The sequence below is a fragment of the Strongylocentrotus purpuratus genome, unplaced genomic scaffold (assembly GCF_000002235.5).
Source record: "Strongylocentrotus purpuratus isolate Spur 01 unplaced genomic scaffold, Spur_5.0 spur5_scaffold_7, whole genome shotgun sequence".
Taxonomy (NCBI): domain Eukaryota; kingdom Metazoa; phylum Echinodermata; class Echinoidea; order Camarodonta; family Strongylocentrotidae; genus Strongylocentrotus; species Strongylocentrotus purpuratus.
In genome coordinates, this window is record NW_022145613.1 from 6,486,653 (window position 1) to 6,511,560 (window position 24,908).

At 35.9% G+C, this 24,908-nt stretch overlaps 1 protein-coding gene across 1 annotated transcript; it reads right to left on the reverse strand.

Annotated features, from left to right (window-relative positions):
- Positions 1–205: 205 nt before the first annotated feature.
- On the reverse strand, positions 206–24,633 carry LOC105440281. Its single transcript, XM_011670274.1, has 5 exons — positions 24,432–24,633; positions 6,524–6,677; positions 2,450–2,557; positions 1,704–1,801; positions 206–1,309 (listed from the first exon to the last, which is right to left on the reverse strand). Exons 1-5 carry the CDS (start codon positions 24,480–24,482, stop codon positions 1,052–1,054), a joined length of 669 nt encoding a protein of 222 aa, XP_011668576.1. The 5' UTR covers positions 24,483–24,633; the 3' UTR covers positions 206–1,051.
- Between the last annotated feature and the right edge of the window lie 275 nt (positions 24,634–24,908).

The following is a 24,908-nucleotide window of genomic DNA, read 5'->3' on the forward strand; positions in this document are numbered from 1 at the left end:
CAGTCTTCTAATAACGTGAACGTGATATTGCAATTAAGTACCATATACCGCTCTGAGATTACATTATATCTTTTCAATAACCACTTATTAAGCATTCTAGTGAAATGAATTTGTTGTTACCTTAGATATTTTCTAGTGATTGCAATGTTCCTCAACATCTTTTTATCTTTAATAATACACACACAAACAAATTGAGAGAAATGTAATCATTTTCATGAGTATTTTTATGAGTAAATTACAATATTACATATTATTAGATTCGGAGATGGATGTGAAACATGATATCAAAATGTAGACTTACAACAAAAACTACATAAATCAAACATATATTTCAAATGCATGTACACTTTACGTTCATACTATTTTCATCATAACTATGATTGATTTTTTTTCTCTCATTAAGTGCAAAGAAATAATGTGAAATATGATAATAAAATTAACACAAACAAAGAGTTCAAACAATTATGATATATATATGCGTCACATTTCTATCATTTTCATGATGACTATGTTTGAAATGTAGAGTTTTCTTTTTACTACGTACAGAGATAGGGTGTGATACAGTCATAACAGTGTAATTTACACAAACAAAAGTTCAAATGTTTTTCTATCCATATTTATTTTTTCATTTGCATCAATGATATAATTAAAGTCATTTTTTTGCAAAGAAGACAAGTGTAAATGTAATATCAAAATGTATACGACCAATTTTTTTTTCAAATCGTGAATAATGAGGTAGCAACCAATGAACACTTCAAATTCCTTTCTTAACAGTTACGTTGTCAACACATCAACACGGCCATCAGTGTTATCCTAAACGGTGTTTGCAGAATCTATATTTGCATCATTACTATATTAAGATACAATGCTTATATTGTGTTCGTTACAGAAATAAGTAGAGAAACATATTGAAAATAATAACAATTTGGTAAGTAACATTGACTTCACCAATGAACACGTCAATTTCCTTTCTTTAGAGGTATGTTGTCAACACATCATCACGGCCATCCGCATGATCCTCAACAATGCTTGAAATATCTGAACTAATTTCTCAATAAGTTGACGCACCTTCGGTGTTAACATAAGTAGGCTCCTCCTTCAGATTAGAATGGGCCTGCACTTGCTTGCGGACGAGAGTGGGTCTAACTTTATGTACAGCATCACCATGATCGTCAACTGAGTCTGAGGTGATGGGTCGGCTAGTACTAGCTGGGGATTTGCACTTCATGGCCATGTGTGTATGGTGCACTTCGGGAACATCGGAGACCGCATTTCTGAAGTCTGATTGGTCAAAGTTCAGTTCCATATACTGTTAACCAAAGGAGAACTTTTTACTTTAATATGGTGAAGTAATAGACCGTTTTTTACGTGATGAATTAACAAGAGGAAGATCACACGGATTAGTCTAAACATACCGATTCCAACGGACACGTATAAATAAACTAACACATAACAAACAATGGATACGATCAAATACTTTCAAAGAAATGAACCAAATGAAATTTTAGACTAATTAATCTCATAATGTATGGATATTACAATGACTTTATTGCATAATCCGAACATAACTTTTTAGACTTTCAAAGAATATTCAAATGTCCCTATAAATTGGGCTCAACTTTATTTGCGATAGTATTTTGCTTAGTTAATTATATGAATTGTTCAAATGTTCAAATGAAAGGTTATCGATAAGTTTAATTCACCTCATCACCGCTTGTTAATGTTGGCTTGGTGGTGTGAGGTGTTTCATCATCTGGTAGATTTCCAGAGGTCTGTATATCTGGAGCTGCTGATCCGTCTACTAGTGAATCAAAGAAGGTAAATTCATTTTGAGGTGTCAATAATATTAGGGCCCATTTCTAGTCCGTAACCATGAACTATTTTAGGGCATACAATCAATTGGTCTCCAGCATCTAAAAAACTTATATATTTTGTTTTCTTTCTTTCGCAAAACTTCTACTGCTCAAAAAATGTCATACATGTACATAAGGTATCGGGAGGATTACCCTTCATTTATCATCAAATCATTATTATCTATAATAATGATAAGCGTCAGCCCCATAGCGATTGCTTAGTTATTTTGTGAAGGTTAGTGATAACGTCACCTGTTCATTGTGTTATTTAGAACAAAATGATTTCGATCGCCTTGCTTTTTTCAAGGTTCATATTAAAACAAGACTGTAAGCCCTAAAGGTCTTCCTAATCCTTCTAAAAAATCACAGGTTTAGTTACGTCGAAAGACGCACAGAGTTGCCACATTTGTAGGCCGGTTGGATCTAAAGGGATAGTTATCATTATAGCATTGAATTTGTTACCGTTGTTCCGTATACCTACCATGTTTTTGTATTCACATTTGATTTCATTTTCATTAGAATACAACTGTGACAGCGCGTTTATTCACATAATCAAACTATACACGAAGACTTCGTTCGCGGTTGAAATAACTTACCAGCGCACTTCTTAGAGTAGATGAAACCACCAACAAATACCAGTACAATTAACAACATCGCCACCACGCATCCAGCTATAACAAGAAGACGTTGTTCATCCAAAGGGTCTTTAGAGAAAAACAACCAAAAGGTATACCTTTAGAAGCCGTAGACAGGTTAGATTTGGTTAAATTGGTTGGATTTTTCTCCCTTGTTTCTTATATTTTTTCAATGGAAATGCCCTTTCATGGCCGTTTCGTATGTGTGTGCTCGGTGGTCTCTTATTATTGATTGAATTTCACTTCTAGGTATAAAATATAAAATTAAAAAATAGTAATGCAGACATAAAAAGTTGCTTTTAAACGGAAAACGGGAGAAGGGAGTGATGATGTTTTAATACTGAACCCTATTACAGAAAGATATCATGCAATGATCAATTTTTTTTTTTAATTCTATTGAATATAGTTTACAAATATACGAAGGTATTGTTTACAATGCAATGCACCAAAGCGTTGCTTTAATGCATTTGCAATGCTTAAACTACAAATCGATGACATTTTTCAATTTAGATTTTTATTTCATTACGCGTTGTATCAGTGTTATAATCTGAATTTGTAGTACCGAAAAGTGACGTGTAGGTTGTTCCTCTGCCTGTAAAATGTTTCAAGTTTCCAGTTTCAAGTTTTATTTATCTTTCTTTCATAACACACTTTACAAATATGACATGAATATAACAAGTTTACAGAATATGGCGTTACAAAAGAAAGATGAGGTGACCTTGGTTGAAAGCAAGGCTCGTGGATTTAAGGTCCCTCATGAGTAGCTTATGAATATGTCCTAAAAGAACAAAACTCGTCAGATAAGAATAATGCATACATTTAAGTGCTGACAAACTAAACTAACTAAACAACTGATAAAATATAAACATAAATAAGTATAATAAAATCTACTGACTACTAAATAATGGCTATAAACAAGAGGAACAGGAATATACTACGGCCAACAGGACTGAAACACAGACAACAACTAAACAAGACAGACAGATGAATAGATGTGAGAGATGTGAGTAGAATTATGCTGACCTATATAGTAATTTATTTTCTTCAATATTGATCACAACTATAAAATCAATTTTAAACAAGCATAAGTATATCTACAATCATACATTGTTACCGGTTTGCCTCTAAAACTAAAAAAGAGAATGCTATTACTTTGGAGAGTTAATATTCGGTAAGAGATTTTTCTGAAGAAGAAATATTGATAATTATGTCCGATATAAAATAGCTATGTACTCTTTCGTGAAAGAAAGATCTTGTTTGTACTTGTTATTATCGTTACCGGCATTATCACTTTTATTATCATAAATATAATGGTTGATTTTAGTATCGTTAGAGCATTCTTTATTTAACATTATATCGATCTCACATCAAAATACTACTACTATTTTCACTACTACTTTGATTACTACTGTACTACTATTACTACTACTACTGCTACTTATTACTAATGATAGTATTGATGATAAAAATAAAACTTAGACAAGTATATGAAGATCAATAGCAAGACCGCCTTAAAAGTCCATGTCATCAAGGTCATATTTTAGATTCGGCTGTTTCCAATATCACCATTTTAAATATATTTGCTATCATGACCCCCTGTTTTAACATTGAGACAGGTATGTGGACTCTTACAGCGTGTCCACACACAAAACAATTTATCCCGAAACTCTATAACGAAACGTCGTATAAAGAATCATTGTATAACTTTCAGGGTGTCCACACACAAGAAACGTCGTATAAAGAATCATCGTATAAATTCCAGGATGTTTACACACAGAAGAAAGTAATCCTGAAACTCTACAGCGAAATGTCGTATAGGTGCGCAGTTTGCTACTGCGATCATGAAATGGAAGCGGAAATGAGAGGTCAGGTCTCCTTTCGCTCGAGGTCACGTTAAGCCCCGCTCAGTTATACCGTTCTAGTTCGACTAGTTATACTAGTTACATCCACATTCCGTGATTAGGCGTGATTAGGCGTGATTATTTATACGTCGTATAACGAAACGCATGTTTGGGCATCGTTTCGTTATACGACGTTTCGTTATCGTTAGTAAGCGTCCACACACACAATTTCATCATATAACTATCCCGAAACGGTATAACTATCCCGAAACGGTATAACTAATCACGCCTAATCACGGAAAATGTTGTGTGTGGACACGGGGTTACTTGCGAATGGCTATCCTTAGACTCTGTCCAAATATTTCTGCTGTTGGTAGTGAGTTTGCCTATACATTTTGTATTTTTGTTTGTTTGTAGACAGATATATCCTCCCTCCTTCATCTCTCTCTCTCTCTCTCTCTCTCAAGCAATTTTTTGCTTCAATAACGTTAATCAGGGAGGCGTTCTTGTTTCTTCTGGCCAGTACTATGTCTATTTTGCTCTGACCTTTGTTAAATTGTTGGTTAATTGGTCCTTTCTTCTGGGTACTTTGTCTATTTTGTTCTGACCTTTGTTTGTTCTTATGCTTCTTTGTTTGTATGCATCTTTGTTTGTTTTTGTTGGTGTTAATATTAGCCTTGATAGCCGCCCATAGGTGTGTGGGGTTTCTGCAATTGATGATTAGGGCAACAACGAGCAAACTCAACACGAGGGAGAAGGGCAGAGAGACGAACGTCCACCAAATGTTAAATGGAGTAGAAAAAGTATCAGTAGTAGTAAATACTGAAAAGATAATAGCAAGAGCAAAATATTGTCGACATAAATAGTATTTGCGGTGAATTAGGTTGTAGGATTAGGGCAACATAAAGCCAGCTCAACGTATTTGAGCAATGATATCAAGAATTGAGTTCTATATATAAAGAATTCAATTTCGATTTCTTGATATCAAGAAATAGGAATAAATGTTAAAACGGATTGCCACATATACGCAGCAATACGCAAGCCAAATACGCAAAGGTGTGACTGAGGCATCTAATATAAAGGTTGAAAGCGCAAAACGGCAATTGTTACTACATCTTCGAGATGTCAGCAAAACACAGAGTAAAATCCATACAACTAAATATTTAAACACTAAGTAATGTCAGCTAGCAGAACAATGGATAATTCACAGGATGTAATTGTAATTGGACATGTCTCGCTTTCACTATTCCTACACAATTTTGTGATTGTGATGGTGTAGTTGCTCCAGGAGTTTTAAAATTGGTACAGGTAAACATGGTGGCATTAGCATCGAGGGTGTATGGTCCTACGTCTGATCTATTTGAACAGGTCACTATGTAGCCATCGTAAACTCCATCAGGTGCAGACCAACTCGCTGAGACGGAGTCTTTGGTTGCTCCAGACTCGACAAAGTTGGTCACTAAGAAACGATTACATTGATATACGTTCTTAAAGAAAGGATCGAGAAATAGAGGTGTGAATTTGTGTTACGGTAGAAGAAACACTTGTCACTTTGATTGAGATTAAGTTTGTTTTAGTACATTAACAATAATAGCATCAACATCAATAAGAATGATGTCGATGATGATTAATATGATGATGATGATAAATAAAGTACATGTATCCGCCTCAGGGGATGCAAAATGCGTCTACAAAGTACTGTTATTACCCTGGTTTTAGACTCTTTTATCAGAGTAAAGTCACCAGGCTCCCCCCCCCCAAAAAGGGCCCTTTTCAGGAATGACCACTCCCAAGGCTCCCCGATAGTTTTGTCTACATTGCTCCCCCCCCCCCCCCTTGCAATAGGTCCCTGTTTTTCTTTGTTGAGGAATCCATTGACCTATTGTGCTTTGGAATCCTTTCCCTTACAGCAACATCAACAACACACAACATTAATTATTATATAACTCAACATTTGGAAAAATTGATTATTTTTTAATATCTGGCTTTCCCGGCAAAATATGTGAATTAATTGTAAATATGTGGATTGAGATTCTCAGAATTTATTTGACTAATGGGGTGCATTGGATTTGCTTTACTTGTCTCTTTCTGGCTCTCTTTCTTTCAGAGTCTAGTTGTAAATGAGGATTAATGTGTTGCCACTACTAACTATACTACACTAGCACTGTGAAACTAGACTTGCTTCCATGCTTACCTTTATAGCATGGAAATATTGGTGGAGGTGGTGGTGGAGGTGGTGGAGGGCTCAGGCAAGTACAAGTCGTATCAATTGTTTGTGATATGCATGGAGAAGGGTTTGAGGGAGACACAGTCGCTACCACAGTAAGAAGGAGAAGAATTTTATAGCCCTGTGAAAAAGAAATAACATGGATTAGAAGATATGATTTAAAAAAAAACATTAAATGCCCCGATTAAAAGTTTACGCCAATTAATCTCTAGGTCGTCCCATGTAAAAGTATAGGTTTTAAAAGTATCGCGTATTCGAGTAATTTAAACATTTGACTGAAGATGCGAGGGTCGTCGGTTCTATCTCGGCACGGCATATTCACATTGCTTCTCTGATCCTTTAATCCACTCAAGTGTTAAATTGGATTCGAACATCAATGTGATTGTATCGGCCCGTACATGCAAGTGTGTGCTTGTAAAATGGCGCTTGGACAAAATATTCCTCAGGGAGCGGAGCGTGTGCACTATTGAGGATTTGCAATTGAATCCAATGACCACGGGGTAATGATAATTACAATGTAAAACGCTTAGAAACGTAATATTAAGCGCTATAAATATAATTATTATTGTTACCAATATTATTTTTATAGTTATTATTAGTATAGTATTATTATCATTATTATCATCATTATCACTATCATTATTATTATCATTATCATTATCATCGCTACTATAATTAATATCATGTAAAAGTATAGTTTCATGAGAACGATGGGGATTCTCGGACTTTATGACGAAATATCCTTTCAAATGTGTCGGGAAATCGGGGTATAGGGTCCTGACAACAGACACACCAAGACCTATCCAATATATCCAATATCTCACATTTGTTACGACGAGAAGGTTCTACATTATTTGATATTCACCCCCATCACCTCACAACACTAGCATACTCAAATAGCAAAAATATTATCGAAAAATAACTACACATGTATAAGTTTTACCTATGTCTGTGGTTCTTTTATGGAATCTCTCATTCACCAACTGATTACGACATTTACATGATCTTGAATATGTATAATTATGTAAGATTCGTAAGAAAGTGACTCTTGGAGACTATACAGTCAGGGGCGTCTCCAAAGGGGGGTGTGGGGTGCGACACCCCTACCTGTAAGGATATTGTCGGTAATATTGCGCTGCCGTCGGGAAAAAAAGAGAAAAGGGGACGGAAAAAAGAGAAGAAAGGGAAAGAAAAGAAAAAAGAAAAGGAAATGAAAGGAAAGAAAGGGAGAAAAAAAGGAAAGAAAGAAAAAGAAAGGAAAGAAAAGAAAGAAAAGAAAGAAAAGAAAGAAAAGAAAGAAAAGAAAGAAAAGAAAGAAAAGAAAGAAAAGAAAGAAAAGAAATAAAAGGGGGAAAAGAGAAAAGGAAAACAAAAGAAACGGGGGTGAAAGAGAGGAGAGAGAGGGAAGGTAAGAGCCTGAGAGAGGAGGAGTGGAAGTAAAAGAGAGAAGGGGGTTGTTGGGTGGAGTCGTCTCGTCGAGGGAGCAAGAAAGACACGCATAAATATGTTGCTGTGTCGAGTCAGCTGTGTCGGTATTCTTGCTCGATCCTCGTGTACTATATCAATGCAGAAGTTTGAAGACGGTGAGATGTAATGTCGGTCGGCCGACAAGTTTGTTTTTTTCCTACAAAATGGGACTTTTTATCAGCTGTGAAGACTTCGAGGGTGACCAAAACTACAATACTTGTAATTTCTTGAAGTTTCACTTCCTTATAATATCAGCTAAAGAAATCAGAGGTTTAAAATTTTCGGGAAAAATAAATTTAAACAAGGATTAAGAGTCAACAACGGTACAACGAATCGTCTCCCTTTCTCTAATATTTTGATGAAACGCCAAAGCTTCCGCGCTTTGCGCGGGAGGGGGAAACTTCATTTAGACAAGAATTACGAGTCGTGAACGGTACAACAAATCGCCTTCTATCTCTAATAATTTAAGGAAACGTCTAAGCTTCCGCGCTTCGCGCGGGAGGGGGGAAAATGAATCCAGATAAGGATTTAGAGTGGAGAACAGTACACCGAATCATCTTCTATCTCTAATAATTTTAATTTGGAAACGTCAAAGCTTCCGCGCGAAAGGGGGGAAAACTGAATTCAGACAGTTAGGGTTAAGAGTCACGAACGGTAACGAATCGTCTTCTTTCTATAACAATTAAATGAAACGTCGGAGAGAAAACTGAATTCAGACAAAGATTAAGAGTCGAGAACGCTATGACGAATCTTCTTCTTCCAAAAAAATTAAATGAAACGTCAAAGCTTCCGCGCTTCGCGCGGAAAGGGGAAACTGAACTCAGACAAGGATTAAAAGTTGAGAACGGTATAAAGAATCGTCTTCTTTCTCTAATGATTTACGGAAACGTAAAAGCTTCAGCGTGAAAGGGGGGGAACTGAATGCAGACAATTAGGGTTAAGAGTCACAAACGGAAACGAATCGACTTCTTTCTATAACAATTTGATGAAACGTTAAAGCTTCCGCGCTCCGCGCGGGAAGGGGAAACTGAATTCAGTAAAGGATTAACAGTTGAGAACGGTAAAACGAATCGTCTTCTTTCTCTAATGATTTAAGGAAACGTCTAAGCTTTCGCGGTTCGCGGAGGAGAGGAAACTGAATTCAGAAAAGGATTAAAAGTCGAGAACGGTAAAACGAATCGTCTGCTTTCTCTAATAATTTAAGGAAACGTAAAAGCTTTCGCGCTTCGCGGGGGAGAGGAAACTGAATTCAGACAATTAGGGCTTATTAAGAGTCGATCGGTAGAACGAATCGGCTGTTTTCTCTAACAATTTAAGGAAACGTCAAGGCTTCCGCGCTTCGCGCGGGAGCGGGGAAAACTGAATTCAGACAACGATTAAGAGTCCAGAACAGAACGGTACAACAAATCGTCTACTTTCTCTAATAATTTGATGAAACGTCAAAGCATCCGCGTTTCGCGCTGGAGGGGGGAACTGAGTTTAGACAAGGATTAAGACTCGAGTACGTTATAACGAATCGTCTTATTTCTTTAATAATTTAATGAAACGTCAAAGCTCCCGCGCTTAGCGCGGAATGGGGAAACTGAATTCAGACAAGTTTTAAGAGTCGAGAACGGTACAACAAATCGTCTACTTTCTCTAATAATTTGATGAAACGTCTAAGCTCCCGCGCTTTGCGCGGAATGGGGAAACTGAATCCAGACAAGGATTAAGAGCCAACCGAGAACGGTACAACAAATCGTCTTCTTTTCCTAATAATTATTTTAATGAAACGTCTAAGCTTCCGCGCTTTGCGCGGGAGGCCTTTCACCCACCCCCTTTAAGTGATTCGCTTGATCACTACCGCCCCTCCCTAAAATAAGATCCTAGCTACGCGCCTGCATTAAAATATATAGCTATGATGCTGACTTGGCGAAATAATTCGTATTGTCACGCAGTTTGATTAAGATATTTGATGTAATATTATGTATATATTTTATTCAATGCTTTAGTCTACTTTACAACTATCCATGATTATTGTACTAGTCTATGTTAAGGATGTCTTGCTATAATTACGCTATTACAAATCCAGCCAGCTCGATCCCAATTGCTTTGCATACAGCGGAGTTCTATTCTCTCCTCACTTTTGACCTTGCATTCACTTTCAGAACTTTCACTCTGTCCCTTCTCACTTTGACTTTGCCTGACTTTCAGAGCTCTCGCTCTTTCCCCTTCGCTCTTGTTTGCCCGAAACTCTCATTTCAACCTTGCACTGTCCTTCAGCCCTTTCAGCTTGCTTCTTGTCTTGACTTTCTCCTGTCCTTGTATCCTCTCTCTCAATATGACTTTGAGCTCTCTATTTATGTGCTCAATGACGCCCTTCTCCTAAATACTCCGCAGCGCGATACTTGTGACCTACATGACTGGTCTTTCTCCATATCTCTCGAAGGGTATATAAGACAGACTGCTTTCGTATCTTAGGCAGTTAGGAGCGAAGAATATGTCAGTGAAGAGTGAAACTAGTGAGCTGTCGAGAGTTAATTGTGTCAGTTAGTGTGACAAGCCTGTCATCACAGTGTTTGAAGCGAGAGTACTCTACGAATGGGATAGAGAGCCAACCTGCTCAGAAATGGTCTCCAGTCATGTTAGTCTATCTTTTTAGCCTGTAATGCCTGCTGCATTATTTTGGTTCCATGACACATGCTCCGCCGACGATTGCTCCGCCGACATTTACTCCGCAAAACGCGACAATTGCTCCGCGACAGTTGCTCCGCGACAGTTGCTCCGCCGACTGTTGCTCCGCCGACATTTGCTCCGCCGACATTTGCTCCGCCGACAATTGCTCCGCCGACATTTGCTCCGCCGACAATTGCTCCGCCGACATTTGCTCCGCAAAACGCGACAATTGCTCCGGTGACAAATGCTCCTCGAACGACAGTTGCTCCGCCGACAATTGCTCCGCAGACAATTGCTCCGCAAAACGCGACAATTGCTCCGGTGACATTTGCTCCGCAAAACGCGACAATTGCTCCGCCGACATTTGCTCCGCTAAAAAAGTGCCCCGTAAAATACGAAGGCTAACACGACAATAATTTTTGCTCCTCCCTAAAAGTACCCCGCAAAAGACAATGCTCCACCGACAATTAAATTGCTCTCTGATCCAAAAGTGCGGCCTCGTGGAAGACATGAATGCTCCTCTGGCAATTAGTGCAATAAATACTCAGCCGTTGTTTGCTATTCCCCATAATGTTTGATTTAAAAAACATCAAGTTTCAGCTCCTTATGCAAGTTCTCCGGCGAAAGATAATTACTCCGCTCAAAATCTGTTTCATTTATTACTCATTAGCCGATCAAAAGCTCAAGGCTATCTCTCTCTCTCTCTCTCTTGCTCTTCCTGTTCCTTTTTACACCCTTTTCTTGTCTTCTTTTTAGCTCTTTTCTTTCCTCTCATGCTATTAGTCTTCTTTCATTTTCATCACTTCTTCTTTTCTTCCCCTCTCGAGTTCTATTTCTCTCGTGAAATTGTAACGTAATGTAGTACATGTAGTACATTCTTGTTTAGAATAGTATTTTCAATAAGATCCAGTCCGTTTTCTATAGGTTTCTTTCATTCAGTTAAGTGTATGTAGTTTTACTATATATATACATGGTGCTGAAGCACTCACGGGACAGTCGAAAACAAACAGGGACATTTAATCAAACACGGTATCAGTTGTTATTCTTTCTTTTTTTGGACAAACGTTTTACACGAGCATGTAAATTTGTATCTGTGGACTACTCTGCCGCACATTTTTGGAACACTAATTAAAATAAACGTTGGAACTTGACTGACATTCGTTTGAAGCAAACTCTGATTTTGTAAGTAAAATTTGTTAAGTCCCATCTACTCCATTCCATGTGTACTGCTTTCGTTATTGACATTGATTGACATTGATCTTCGCTGTCGCTGCTCTTTTGACTGACATTCGAACCGGTATTGTTGTTGTTCACTGATTCGTTCTTCGCTTCTCTGACATTGATTGACGTTGATCTTCGCTGTCGCTGCTCTCTTGCCTGGAAGGCAAACCTGTATTGTTGTTGTTCAATGATTCGTTCTTTGCTTCTCTTTAACAATGCCTCCTAAATCGGTCGCTTCAATGCTCAAGGAAATTCTTGCCAGTGATGATTTTCTCAGCTGTATATCGGAAGCTGTTGAGAAAAAACTTGGCCATATGATTGACAAAATCAACAAACAAGAAAATCTTATAAAACAACTTGAATCCGACACAAAGACCAACTCAAAGCTTCTGAGTAAACTCAATGATGATATGACAGATAACCACCAACGTTTGCTGACACGATGCGATAAGTTGGAGTCAACTATTATGGACCTAGAAAACGAAAGAGATATAAGAACGCAACATATCACACGTCGGCAAACACAACTGGAAACTAAAGAAGACAGTCTACAACACCTCACCAATGACATGAATAGCCTACATCAATACTCCAGACGGAATTGCCTTCGCATTTTTGGCCTGAAACCGGAAACACCAAATGAAAGTACAGATGAAATCATCATGGATGTTGCAAAGAAGATTGGAGTAAGCATCAACACAGGAGACATCGACCGAAGCCACCGAGTTGGATCAGCGCCGACAGACAAGAAAAAAGGCCGCGCAGTCATTGTCAAATTTTGTTCCTACAAAAAGCGCGAGCTCTTCGTAAGAAGCAGAAAAAAGTTGAAAGGAACAGGACAGTCAATCCACGAGGATTTAACACCAAGGAACAGCGGTCTTCTGCATGAAGCGCAGAAGGTTGATATAGTGACATCGGCATGGTCAATGGATGGCCGGATCTTCGTGGCTGTGACTGGCGAGAACGGAAAATCAAAGAAGCACCTCATTAGAAGTGCTGACGATCTGAGAAAGCTGGAAAAGAAATGAACACCGAAAACAGACACTGAAATCTAAAATGGCTCCTCTAGCGGATTTTTTTTATTCTCCACCGATTAAGTTCTTTTAGGTATTTATATTATTTTAATCATTGGTACATATATATTTGTTTGTTTGTAGTATTGTGTAGTTATGTCTTGCCAAAGTCTTGTTGCAAAATGTCTTGAACATACTGATTTAGATACCTAACATGAATATTTATCACTGGCAGATCATGATGGTGTCATTAAGCCACCAATAACTTATCTTACACCCGAGGAATTTAGCACATCTATTTTTAATAAAAAAAACACAAAATCTTTCAATCATAACCTATCCTTGCTTCATATAAACATTAGAAGTTTAAGTTGTAACTATGATGCAATGTCCTTATTTTTGAACTCGTTGAATATGCAAATGTCAGTGATTGGTATTACGGAAACATGGCTAACAGAAACATCACCTCAATCTTTGTATAACTTAGATAATTATGAGTTTGTTAATAATAATCGTTGCAATAGAAGAGGAGGTGGCACTGGAATTTTTATACGATCAAACATTTCTTTTAAGCGACGTCATGACTTAGATGTAAATACTTCTTATATAGAAACTACTTTTATTGAAATAGATAGTCACAGACTTTTAATCGGTGTTATTTACAGGCCACCAGACCAAGCAGTTGACCAGTTTTATGATTCTCTCTCAAATATTTTTGATATTGTAAATAAAGAAAACAAAACCTTGTATTTAATGGGAGATTTTAATATAGATCTTCTTAAGGTGGGTAAACTGCAATCTGTTAATGATTTTCTAGAGATTTAAATGTTGTATTCCATGTTCCCTCTTGTGAAATATCCGACTCGTGTAAACGAACACTCCATATCCCTGATTGATAACATTATCACAAATGATACTTGCCAAACCCATGTAGGTATTATTTTATCTGAATTAAGCGACCACTTTCCTGTTTACTGTTTGTGCGAAAATGAAGTAAATACTTTAGATAAAATAATTTATGAAAGAAGAGAAATACATGATAATAATATTAGTAGATTTGCTTATTTGTTGGAATTACAACGATGGAATCTCAGTGAAAATAATACTGATAAGAGTTATGATGATTTCTTTAGACAATTTATGGATGCATATAACATTTGTTTTCCTATTGAATTTTGTCTTATAAAAAAAAAAAGCGTATGGACAAACCTTGGTTTACAAGCGATATTCGGAAATTGAGTACAAAGAAAAACAGATATTATAAGCTATATTTGAAAAATCCCACTGTATATAGAAAGAATGTTTATAAAAAATGTCGTAATAAAGTAACGAATATGATAAAAAGTACGAAAAGAGCGTATTATGGAAACAAATTTCAGGAAATAAAGGGAATATGAAAAAAACATGGAGCGTTATCAATCAGGCTCTTGGTAAGCAGAATAAACAATCTGTTATTAAATGTATTCAATGTAATGAAAAAAATATTACAACTGATATGGAAATTTGTAATATATTGAATGAACATTTTGTAAACATCGGTCATAACTTGAACCTTTCTTTTTCTTCGTGTAATAATAATTTTTTAAATTATGTAATTCAAAATGATCAAACTGCATTTTTTAAACCTATTACTAGTAAAGAAATTATAGATATTGTAGACAAACTGAAACCTAATTCTAGTACAGGTTATGATGAAATAGATATTAAAGTAGTAAAACCGATTATACATAAGATAAGTGCACATCTCAGTGAAATATTCAACCAATGCCTTAAATATGGAGAATTTCCTACATCGTTAAAGATAGCTCGTGTAATACCCATTTTTAAAAGTGGTCCACCAGAAGTGATGTCTAATTATCGTCCAATTTCTGTTTTACCTGTTTTTTCCAAAATTTTTGAAAGGTGTATTTATACCAGACTTTTACATTTTATTACAAAGTGCAATATTATAAACAATAACCAGTATGGATTTAGAGCAGGACACTCAACATCTTCAGCTTTGATAGATTTTGTTCATAAAGTGGGAAGTGCAATAGATAATGAAGAAACAACAATTGGCTTATTTCTTGATCTCACTAAAGCGTTTGACACGCTTGACCATAGTATTTTGTTGGATAAGTTGTATATGTATGGAATTAGGGGTATAACATTGAAAATATTTAAAAATTATTTATCAAATCGAAAACAATTTGTTGCATTAAATAAAAACAAATCACAGTTACAGCTAATTAGATGTGGAATGCCACAAGGTTCCATTCTTGGACCACTTTTATTTATTTTGTATATAAATGATATTGTCAATGCTTCAAAAATTTTAAAATGTATTCTGTTTGCAGATGACACCAGTATTTTCCTTTCACACAAAAACAAACATACTCTTGAAACTACATTTAATATTGAGATTGGATTAATTGTTCAATGGTTTTACGCTAATAAACTTTCCATTAATGAAAAGAAAACCAATTTTATGATTTTTACCAAAAAGAAACTAAATAAAGACTCAATAACAATCAAATTAGGTAATGCAAACATTCAGAGAATTTCTTCAGCAAAGTTTTTGGGTGTTATTATCGATGATAAGTTCTCCTGGTCTAATCATATTGGTATCATCTGCAACAAATTATCTAAAAGTATTGGTGTCATGTACAGATTGAAATCTCTCCCTAAAATTATACTCAAAATGATATACTATGCAATTGTGTACCCTTACTTACATTATGCTATTATTGTATGGGGCAATGCTGCATTAATTTATCAAGATAGACTGTTTAAATTACAAAAACGTGCAATAAGAATTATTAATCATTCTTCTTTTCTTGCCCATACTAATCCAATATTTTACTCATTAAACATGTTGCAATATAGGGATGTATATTTATTACAAGTAGGTGTTTTTATGTATTTATGTCACCACAATCTTATCCCTGATTCTATTTCCAAATTGTTTATTTTAAACTGTAATGTTCATAGTTATAATACTAGAAATGCTAAACAATTTCACTTGCCATTGACTCGTACAGTACTAAACCAAAAAATAATTATTTTCCAAGGACCCTTTTTATGGAACACTCTTCCCCATTATATTTATAATTCTGTTAGTGTAAATGTTTTTAAACGTAGGTATAAGAAATTTCTTTTAGATAAACTGCAATAATCATTTAAGTTCAAGACATATTTTATTTGTTTGTTGTATGTATGTTTGTTGTCTTGATTTGAGTATAGTATAATGTTTAGTAACGGATATATTTCATATTTGTTTATTATAAAAAAGGGTCAACCTTTATATAAGGATTATTTTTTTTCCTTTCAGGTTGCAACCTATTCAGTTTATTTTATGTCCAAATGTCAAATATGTTCGTAATGTGTATTTTATGTTATATAGCTGGTTTTTATATGAAATATTGTCTTTTTAAACTGAATGAAATAAAATTGAATTGAATTGAATTGAATTGAATATATATATATATATATATATATTAGTGAGTAAAATCTTTTGAGCTAGTGCTATTCGGTGTGGCGTACACATGGCAATCACATGGTATATAAAATTATGATCATCAGTACTGGGTCAAATAAATTAAAGAGAACTAAATTTGAACCCGGGCCATAGGCTACCCCCTCTCGTTCTCTCTCCCTCTCTCTCCCTCTTCGTCGCCTTACTTTTCCCTCTCTTACCTCCCTGTGCATTTGTATGCCTCGATAATACAAAAAATAAACAATAAGATTCTTCCTCTTCCCGTCCTTCTTCCTAGTACATGTAGTAGGAGTAGTACTAGAAGCAGTATCACAATAATAATGACAACAATGATTATTATGGTTGGTGGTGTTACTAATGTTATTTTTGTAATTATTATGTTTGTTATTTGGTATTTGGTACTGGATGATTTAAATGGTAGAAATTAATTTGTGTCCTATTCATTCTAGTCTTATTCATTTGCATTATGTTTTATTCATTCAAGTTCTAATGTTTCTGACTGTTTTCAAGACAATATCTTATGTGTCGATCATAGTTCTATGTAGCTTGATATCTCACGGTAATTTTGTGAGAAAAGCAATGCAAGCAATGATTTCTGAATTGTAGCGACTATCGCGTTCGCCTTTGCTGTTCTTCAATAATATTTCACAAGCAGTATTAATTAATTTTTCAAGGACTCATGATAAATTCGTTTAACAGTTGATTACCCTCGGTTGATTCTTTTGTTCGGATTATTTGGCGGGGAAAATAGAAGTGAATGTACTATTATTCTTATTTGTTCATCGTCTCTACGATGCTCTTTGAATCAAAAACAGCTTTTAGTGTTAGGCTTCCTGAAAGAAATTTCAATTGTTGTTAAGAAATTTTTGGTTGCACTCTGTAGATTATGATGATGTGTTTGATCTTTTTTTCAATACAAGATCAAACACATGATGAAAATCTACTGGCTGGATGCCAATAAGTTCTTGACAACAATAACAAAATGTGAGCTAGTGCTATTCGGTGTGGCGTACACATGGCAATCACATGGTAGATAAAATTATGATCATCAGTACTGGGTCAAATAAATTAAAGAGAACTGAATTTGAACCCGGGCCATAGGCTATCCCCTCTCGTTCTCTCTCCCTCTCTCTCCCTCTTCGTCGCCTTACTTTTCCCTCTCTTACCTCCCTGTGCATTTGTATGCCTCGATAATACGAAAAATAAACAATAAGATTCTTCCTCTTCCCGTCCTTCTTCCTAGTACATGTAGTAGGAGTAGTACTAGAAGCAGTATCACAATAATAATGACAACAATGATTATTATGGTTGGTGGTGTTACTAATGTTATTTTTGTAATTATTATGTTTGTTATTGTGATTATTATCCTTATCATGATTATTTTCGTTAAGATAAGTTATTATTGTAATTATTATAATCATTATTATTGTTATCATTATGATGAATATGAACATGATGATTTTGATGACGATTAGTATAAGTGTATAGTATTATTAGGTGATACGTACGTAGACGTATCACCTTTTGATTTCGTCAAGATTTTTATTATTTATTTATTTATTTATTTATTTATTATTATTCTTCCTCGAATTTGTTCGCAGGATATCTCAAGACTGAATAAAGCCATTATCATGAAACTTGCCATGATGATAGATCTTAGTCTAACTTAGAACTGCGTGACTTTTTAGAGAGTCAAAATTATCGTGACGTCATCCAGGCGCCATTTTGTGAAAATCAACTAATGATCATATCTTCATAACGAAAAAATATTTCTCATTCATAATTAACACGATTAAGATAAATATCCGTCCGGTCAAGTTGAGGTCAATAAAAGTGCGCAAATGCGCGCGTGCGCGTTCGTCCGCGCGTTTACGCGCGCGCAAAATTTTTAAATGCTCCAAATCATCCTAAATTTTTTTTGCATACGTTTCAGGCCATATGGAGCATTTGATAAAAAATTACGCACACGCGCATGCGCGCGCGTTTTCGCGCGTACTGGCATTTTGCAACGTAGAATCGCCGATTTTTTTCGGTCATCATATTCGGTACATTTTTCCAAGCATTTTGATAATTTGTTCACCTTTTATTAACGCAATGAGCGTCCGTCAAAGTTGACAGCACGCGCGGATTTGCGTTATCTTTATCCACAATACATGGGCAAAAACATGCGTATATAAAACTCATTGTAACTCTTTAGAATAGATAGAAACTCCTAATATTTTTTCATATTTAGATAGATTATGAGTTGGAAATATGATTTCATGTCTCATTTTATCCTCAATTAACTCATGACGTCATCATAATGGCCTCCAAACTCAAAATTTCAATTTGCATATTATGACGTCAGCATATTTTTGGAAAATTGATTGTATCTCTGTAAATATGGATCAATTTTCTTTTTAATTTTGATATGTTCTAGCTGAGACAATTTTCTACAAATGTAGTATTCAAAATTTTATTTTTGACAAAAGTATCATGGTGCATTTTTGCGATTAAAGGAGGCATGCCAATTTTTCGCATTTTGCGTGTATTCTCTATGGGACATGACTTTTTCTCAAAACTGGATTCTACACTCCTGTCTTCCGCGAGCAAAATCTCCGTTGTTTTATCTTTGTTTTCGCTGAGCTTTGGATATGTTGTAGCTGAGACAATGAGCTATCAAAAGTGTGCCTTTTATTTTTCGATTAGATGCCGGGATCATGCTCACATTTCACTTGCAAAGTAGGATTTCTGAATTCCATTTCCCGTTTACGTGTAATCGCTATGGGAGATGTTTTGGTATATCGGTAACGCACTTGACTTCCAACCTCGAGATCCCTGGTTCGAGTCCGGGTGTCTCCAACACTTTTTTTTCCACTTTTTTTTTCCTTTTGACCTTCACTGTACCATCTCCTTTGATTATTTAAACACGTAGATTCGCAAATAATGTCATAAATAACCCTTTTTACTTTATTATTACCCTATTTCCACTTAATCCATTACTTTTTGCGTGTAATCCCTAGGAGAGATGACTTTTTCTAAAATCTGGAGTCTACATTCCTGTCTTTTGCGAGCAATATCGCCGTTATTTTGGCTTAGATTTTGTTGATTTTTGAGTATGTTGTAGCTGAGACTATATGCTATCTAAATCAACCCTCATTTTTTCAATAAGATGTCATGATCGCGCTCATGATCATCATAATCATAATGATGATAATCATTTATCAGTTACATTTTCATTTCTTTGAATAAGATAAAAATCGTCAAAAGGTGTTCTTCATGATGTAAATTAGAGTCAAATGTGTAACTGGTTACTGCACAGGGTCAAAGGTCATATATTGTTTCAATCTATCTTCCCTAGATCCATGATGATCAAGGAGACACGATTTAATCTTGACATATGAATAGATCATAATGGGAGAAGCATATGAATGGGAGAAGCATTTTACAAAATAATATATCGTGTAATGCATTATTCGTTATGTAGACCATTATCATACGTATCACCTAATTCGTCTAAGTGACGAATTAAAGTCTAGTTATAATTGTTATCATATCATTATTATCATCTGTATTATCAGCATAATCTACAATGGCAGTAGTGTAGTATAGTACATGTAGGATTAGGCCTTATAGTAGAGGTATCATTCTGATCATTATTATTCTGATTATCTTTTGCAATACGTCTAGACGATAAACTCATGACAATTGACAATTGTCACGAATCATTGTCTTTAAGTTTACCATTTAATGCATCTGGTTCGAATTTTGCTCAGGTATTTGGTACTGGATGATTTAAATGGTAGAAATTAATTTGTGTCCTATTCATTCTAGTCTTATTCATTTGCATTATGTTTTATTCATTCAAGTTCTAATGTTTCTGACTGTTTTCAAGACAATATCTTATGTGTCGATCATAGTTCTATGTAGCTTGATATCTCACGGTAATTTTGAGAGAAAAGCAATGCAAGCAATGATTTCTGAATTGTAGCGACTATCGCGTTCGCCTTTGCTGTTCTTCAATAATATTTCACAAGCAGTATTAATTAATTTTTCAAGGACTCATGATAAATTCGTTTAACCGTTGATTACCCTCGGTTGATTCTTTTGTTCGGATTATTTGGCGGGGAAAATAGAAGTAAATGTACTATTATTCTTATTTGTTCATCGTCTCTACGATGCTCTTTGAATCAAAAACAGCTTTTAGTGTTAGGCTTCCTGAAAGAAATTTCAATTGTTGTTAAGAAATTTTTGGTTGCACTCTGTAGATTATGATGATGTGTTTGATCTTTTTTTCAATACAAGATCAAACACATGATGAAAATCTACTGGCTGGATGCCAATAAGTTCTTGACAACAATAACAAAATGTGAGCTAGTGCTATTCGGTGTGGCGTACACATGGCAATCACATGGTAGATAAAATTATGATCATCAGTACTGGGTCAAATAAATTAAAGAGAACTGAATTTGAACCCGGGCCATATTTTATTTGTTTGTTGTATGTATGTTTGTTGTCTTGATTTGAGTATAGTATAATGTTTAGTAACGGATATATTTCATATTTGTTTATTATAAAAAAGGGTCAACCTTTATATAAGGATTATTTTTTTTCCTTTCAGGTTGCAACCTATTCAGTTTATTTTATGTCCAAATGTCAAATATGTTCGTAATGTGTATTTTATGTTATATAGCTGGTTTTTATATGAAATATTGTCTTTTTAAACTGAATGAAATAAAATTGAATTGAATTGAATTGAATTGAATATATATATATATATATATATATATATTAGTGAGTAAAATCTTTTGAGCTAGTGCTATTCGGTGTGGCGTACACATGGCAATCACATGGTATATAAAATTATGATCATCAGTACTGGGTCAGAGAATTAAAGAGAACTAAATTTGAACCCGGGCCATAGGCTACCCCCTCTCGTTCTCTCTCCCTCTCTCTCCCTCTTCGTCGCCTTACTTTTCCCTCTCTTACCTCCCTGTGCATTTGTATGCCTCGATAATACAAAAAATAAACAATAAGATTCTTCCTCTTCCCGTCCTTCTTCCTAGTACATGTAGTAGGAGTAGTACTAGAAGCAGTATCACAATAATAATGACAACAATGATTATTATGGTTGGTGGTGTTACTAATGTTATTTTTGTAATTATCAGGTGGGCTGTATATCGTACAGATCACCTCATAATTTCGTTAGAATTGCCTTTGTTTATTTATTTATTTATTATCAGGTGGGCTGTATATCGTACAGACCACCTTATAATTTCGTTAGATTTGCCTTTATTATCAGGTGGGCTGTATCTTATACAGACCACCTTATAATTTTGTTAAAATCGCCTTTATTATTCTTTATTGTTAGGTGGGCTGTATATCGTACAGATCACCTTATAATTTCGTTAGATTTGCCTTTATTATTTATTTATTCATCAGGTGGGCTGTATATCGTACAGACCACCTTATAATTTCGTTAGAATTACCTTTATTTATTTATCAGGTGGGCTGTAAGCACGATTACCTTGAAAATGGCTCAAATTTGGCTCACATATATGTATAGGCATATGTACAAAACACATTAACGTTTTTAACTATGACCTTCACTGATGACGTCATCTAGGCGCCATTTTGTAATTTTTTCTGAAAATCAACTCATGATCATATCTTCATAACCGAAATCCATTTTTGATTCATATTTATCATGATTAAGGTCAATATTCGTCCGGTCAATATAAGGTCAAAAAAATGCGCGCGTACGCGTACGTCCGCGCGTCGGTGCGCGGGCAAAATTTCAAAATGCACAAAAAAAACTCAAAATCATTTAGCATACGTTTTAGGCCATTTAAAGCATTTTATAAAATATCTCGCACACGCGCATGCGCGCGCGTTTTCGCGCGTTCTGACATTTTGCAAAACAGAATCGCCAAATTTTCTTCGTCACCATATTTAGCACATTTTTTCAAGCATTTTGATACCTTGTTCACCTTTTTCTGACCATTAATAACGGAGTGAGGGTCCGTTCAAGATACATGTCCGTGCGTGCGAGCTCTTGTAATACATAGCATATAAGGGAAAAAATCATGCCCATACAAAATCCATTGTAGCTCTTTAGAATGTAAGGTGACCCCTATTTTTTTCATATGTTGATAGAGTATGAATCGGAGATATAATTTCATGTCTCATTTGACCCTCAATTAACTCACGACGTCATCATAATGGCCTCCGAATCATAATTTCAATTTGCATATTATGACGTCCGCATATTTTTTGAAAATTGATTGTATCTCTGTAAAATAATATTGATCAATTTTCTCTTCAATTTTGATATGTTCTAGCTAGGACAATCTTCTACGAATGCAGTCTTCACACTTTTTCATTTTGACAAAAGCATCATGGCGTATTTTTGCGATTAAAGGAGGAATATCAATTTTTCACTTTTTGCGTGTATTCTCTATGGGACATGACTTTTTTCAAAACTGGATTCTACATTCCCGTCTTTCGCGAGCAATATCTCCGTCGTTTTAGCTCCGTTTACGCTGAACTTCGAGTATGTTGTAGCTGAGACAATAAGCTATCTTAAATTTGCTCTTTATTTTGTCTCAAATTTTAGTTAGACCAGCCCACCTATACTTGTTCAAAACAAGTATTACAAATCTAGTTATTATTATTATCATCAACATTGTCACCGGAGCAAGTGTCGCTTCAGGCGGAGTAATTGTCGGCGGAGCAACTGTTGGCGGAGCAATTGTCGGCGGAGCAAATGTCACCGGAGCAATTGTCGGCGGAGCAATTGTCGGCGGAGCAAATGTCGGCGGAGCAACTGTCGTTCGAGGAGAATTTGTCACCGGAGCAATCGTCGCGTTTTGCGAGCAATTGTCGGCGGAGCAAATGTCGGCGGAGCAATTGTCGGCGGAGTAATTGTCGGCGGAGCAAATGTCGGCGGAGCAAATGTCGGCGGAGCATATGTCGGCGGAGCAAATGTCGGCGGAGCAATTGTCGGCGGAGCAAATGTCGCGGAGCAAATGTCGCGGAGCAATTGTCGCGTTTTGCGGAGTAAATGTCGGCGGAGGAATCGTCGGCGGAGCATGTGTCGGGTTACCATTATTTTGCCTCTCTGATTCGCAAGACATTCTCTTTCATCCATCCTTGTAAATGTGTTTGGGTTTGCTGTAATAAACTCCTCAACTGTAATTTCTGCCTCTGGAGTGTTTATTCTCCCTGAATCTTGGCCATCCCTAACAACTAAACTTCAACATATAACGGGGCTAATATATCTTGGGACTTTTACTTCCTATTGTCGAACAATATAAGTCGCCGTTACAGTATATTTATGTCGTCGAGGAAATGACCGTTTGCGCATATGCAAGTACTATAAATAGTTCATAGGAAAAAACAATTAAGCCTTCGGCTCCGGGTTTATAGAGTTAAATTTGTAGATATTGGGACATTTAATTTTTTCGGTAATTGGTGGCTACTTTTGTCGGTAATCGTTGGCCTCTACAACCCCCCCCCCCCCCCACTGAAAAAGGTCAAGCGACGCCCCTGCATACAGTGGCTTAGCACAGGCGAATAGCGTAAAAGGAGAGGGATACTTAGAGGAGAGGGACAAAGACGACAAAGGAAAATATTAGATAATTAAAGAAAAAACATAACGCCCTTCCCACATCCTCCCCTAATCGGTGGCCTTGTTAATTCACACAACTTCATGCACTCATTTAGTAAGACACCCCCCCCCCCCCCCGCTCAAGTTGATTTGATATCATATTTTCAATTTTCTTCGTATTGTTATATCCCGATTGCTCTTTGTTCTCTCAATTACACTTCTTCTTCTTCTTCTTCTTCTTCTTCTTCTTCTTCTTCTCCTCCTACTCCTTCTCCTTCTCCTTCTCCTTCTCTTTCTCCTCCTCCTTCTTCTTCTTCTTCTTTTTTTTGTAATGGTACATGTTTAACCGTGTATGCTACAACACGGTCATTTATATATTGTTTCTATGGCGTCGCTAGTTCCTTGTTGACAACACTTTTACTGAGGAAATATTTAGTAGGTTTTCAAATAGCTTACCCGGAAACAAACTTGTTTCGACGACCAGTGTTCCATCTTCAAGTTAGTCATGGCAACTGTGGGAATGATGATATCACCTCATTTCCCCAAATCCGATGATTTTTATTTACGATTTTTGATCTTATCGTCGATCATAGCGAGTGTAGCGACCTATACACGGGCCTATACACCGTACAAAGGTGAAAATGCGCCGTTTGTCCAACCAGTTTCGTTTGTCCGTCAGACATAATATGCGGGTTTTCTGCTCGCACGGATCGTCCGAGGGACGATCCGTGCGGTTCGCTATCCGCACAGTCTGTCTTCACATTGTTTTACGTGTATTGATAAAAGGAAGCAACTCGGCAAATCAATGTATTTAGACTCATTGTAAATCATGTGGTTGACATTTTTTCTAGAAATTACATAACAATAACTCTCTACAATTTTTTAAGCAAGTAGAAGTGAATATTTTCTTGTCATGTCCTGGTTTTCTTCGAA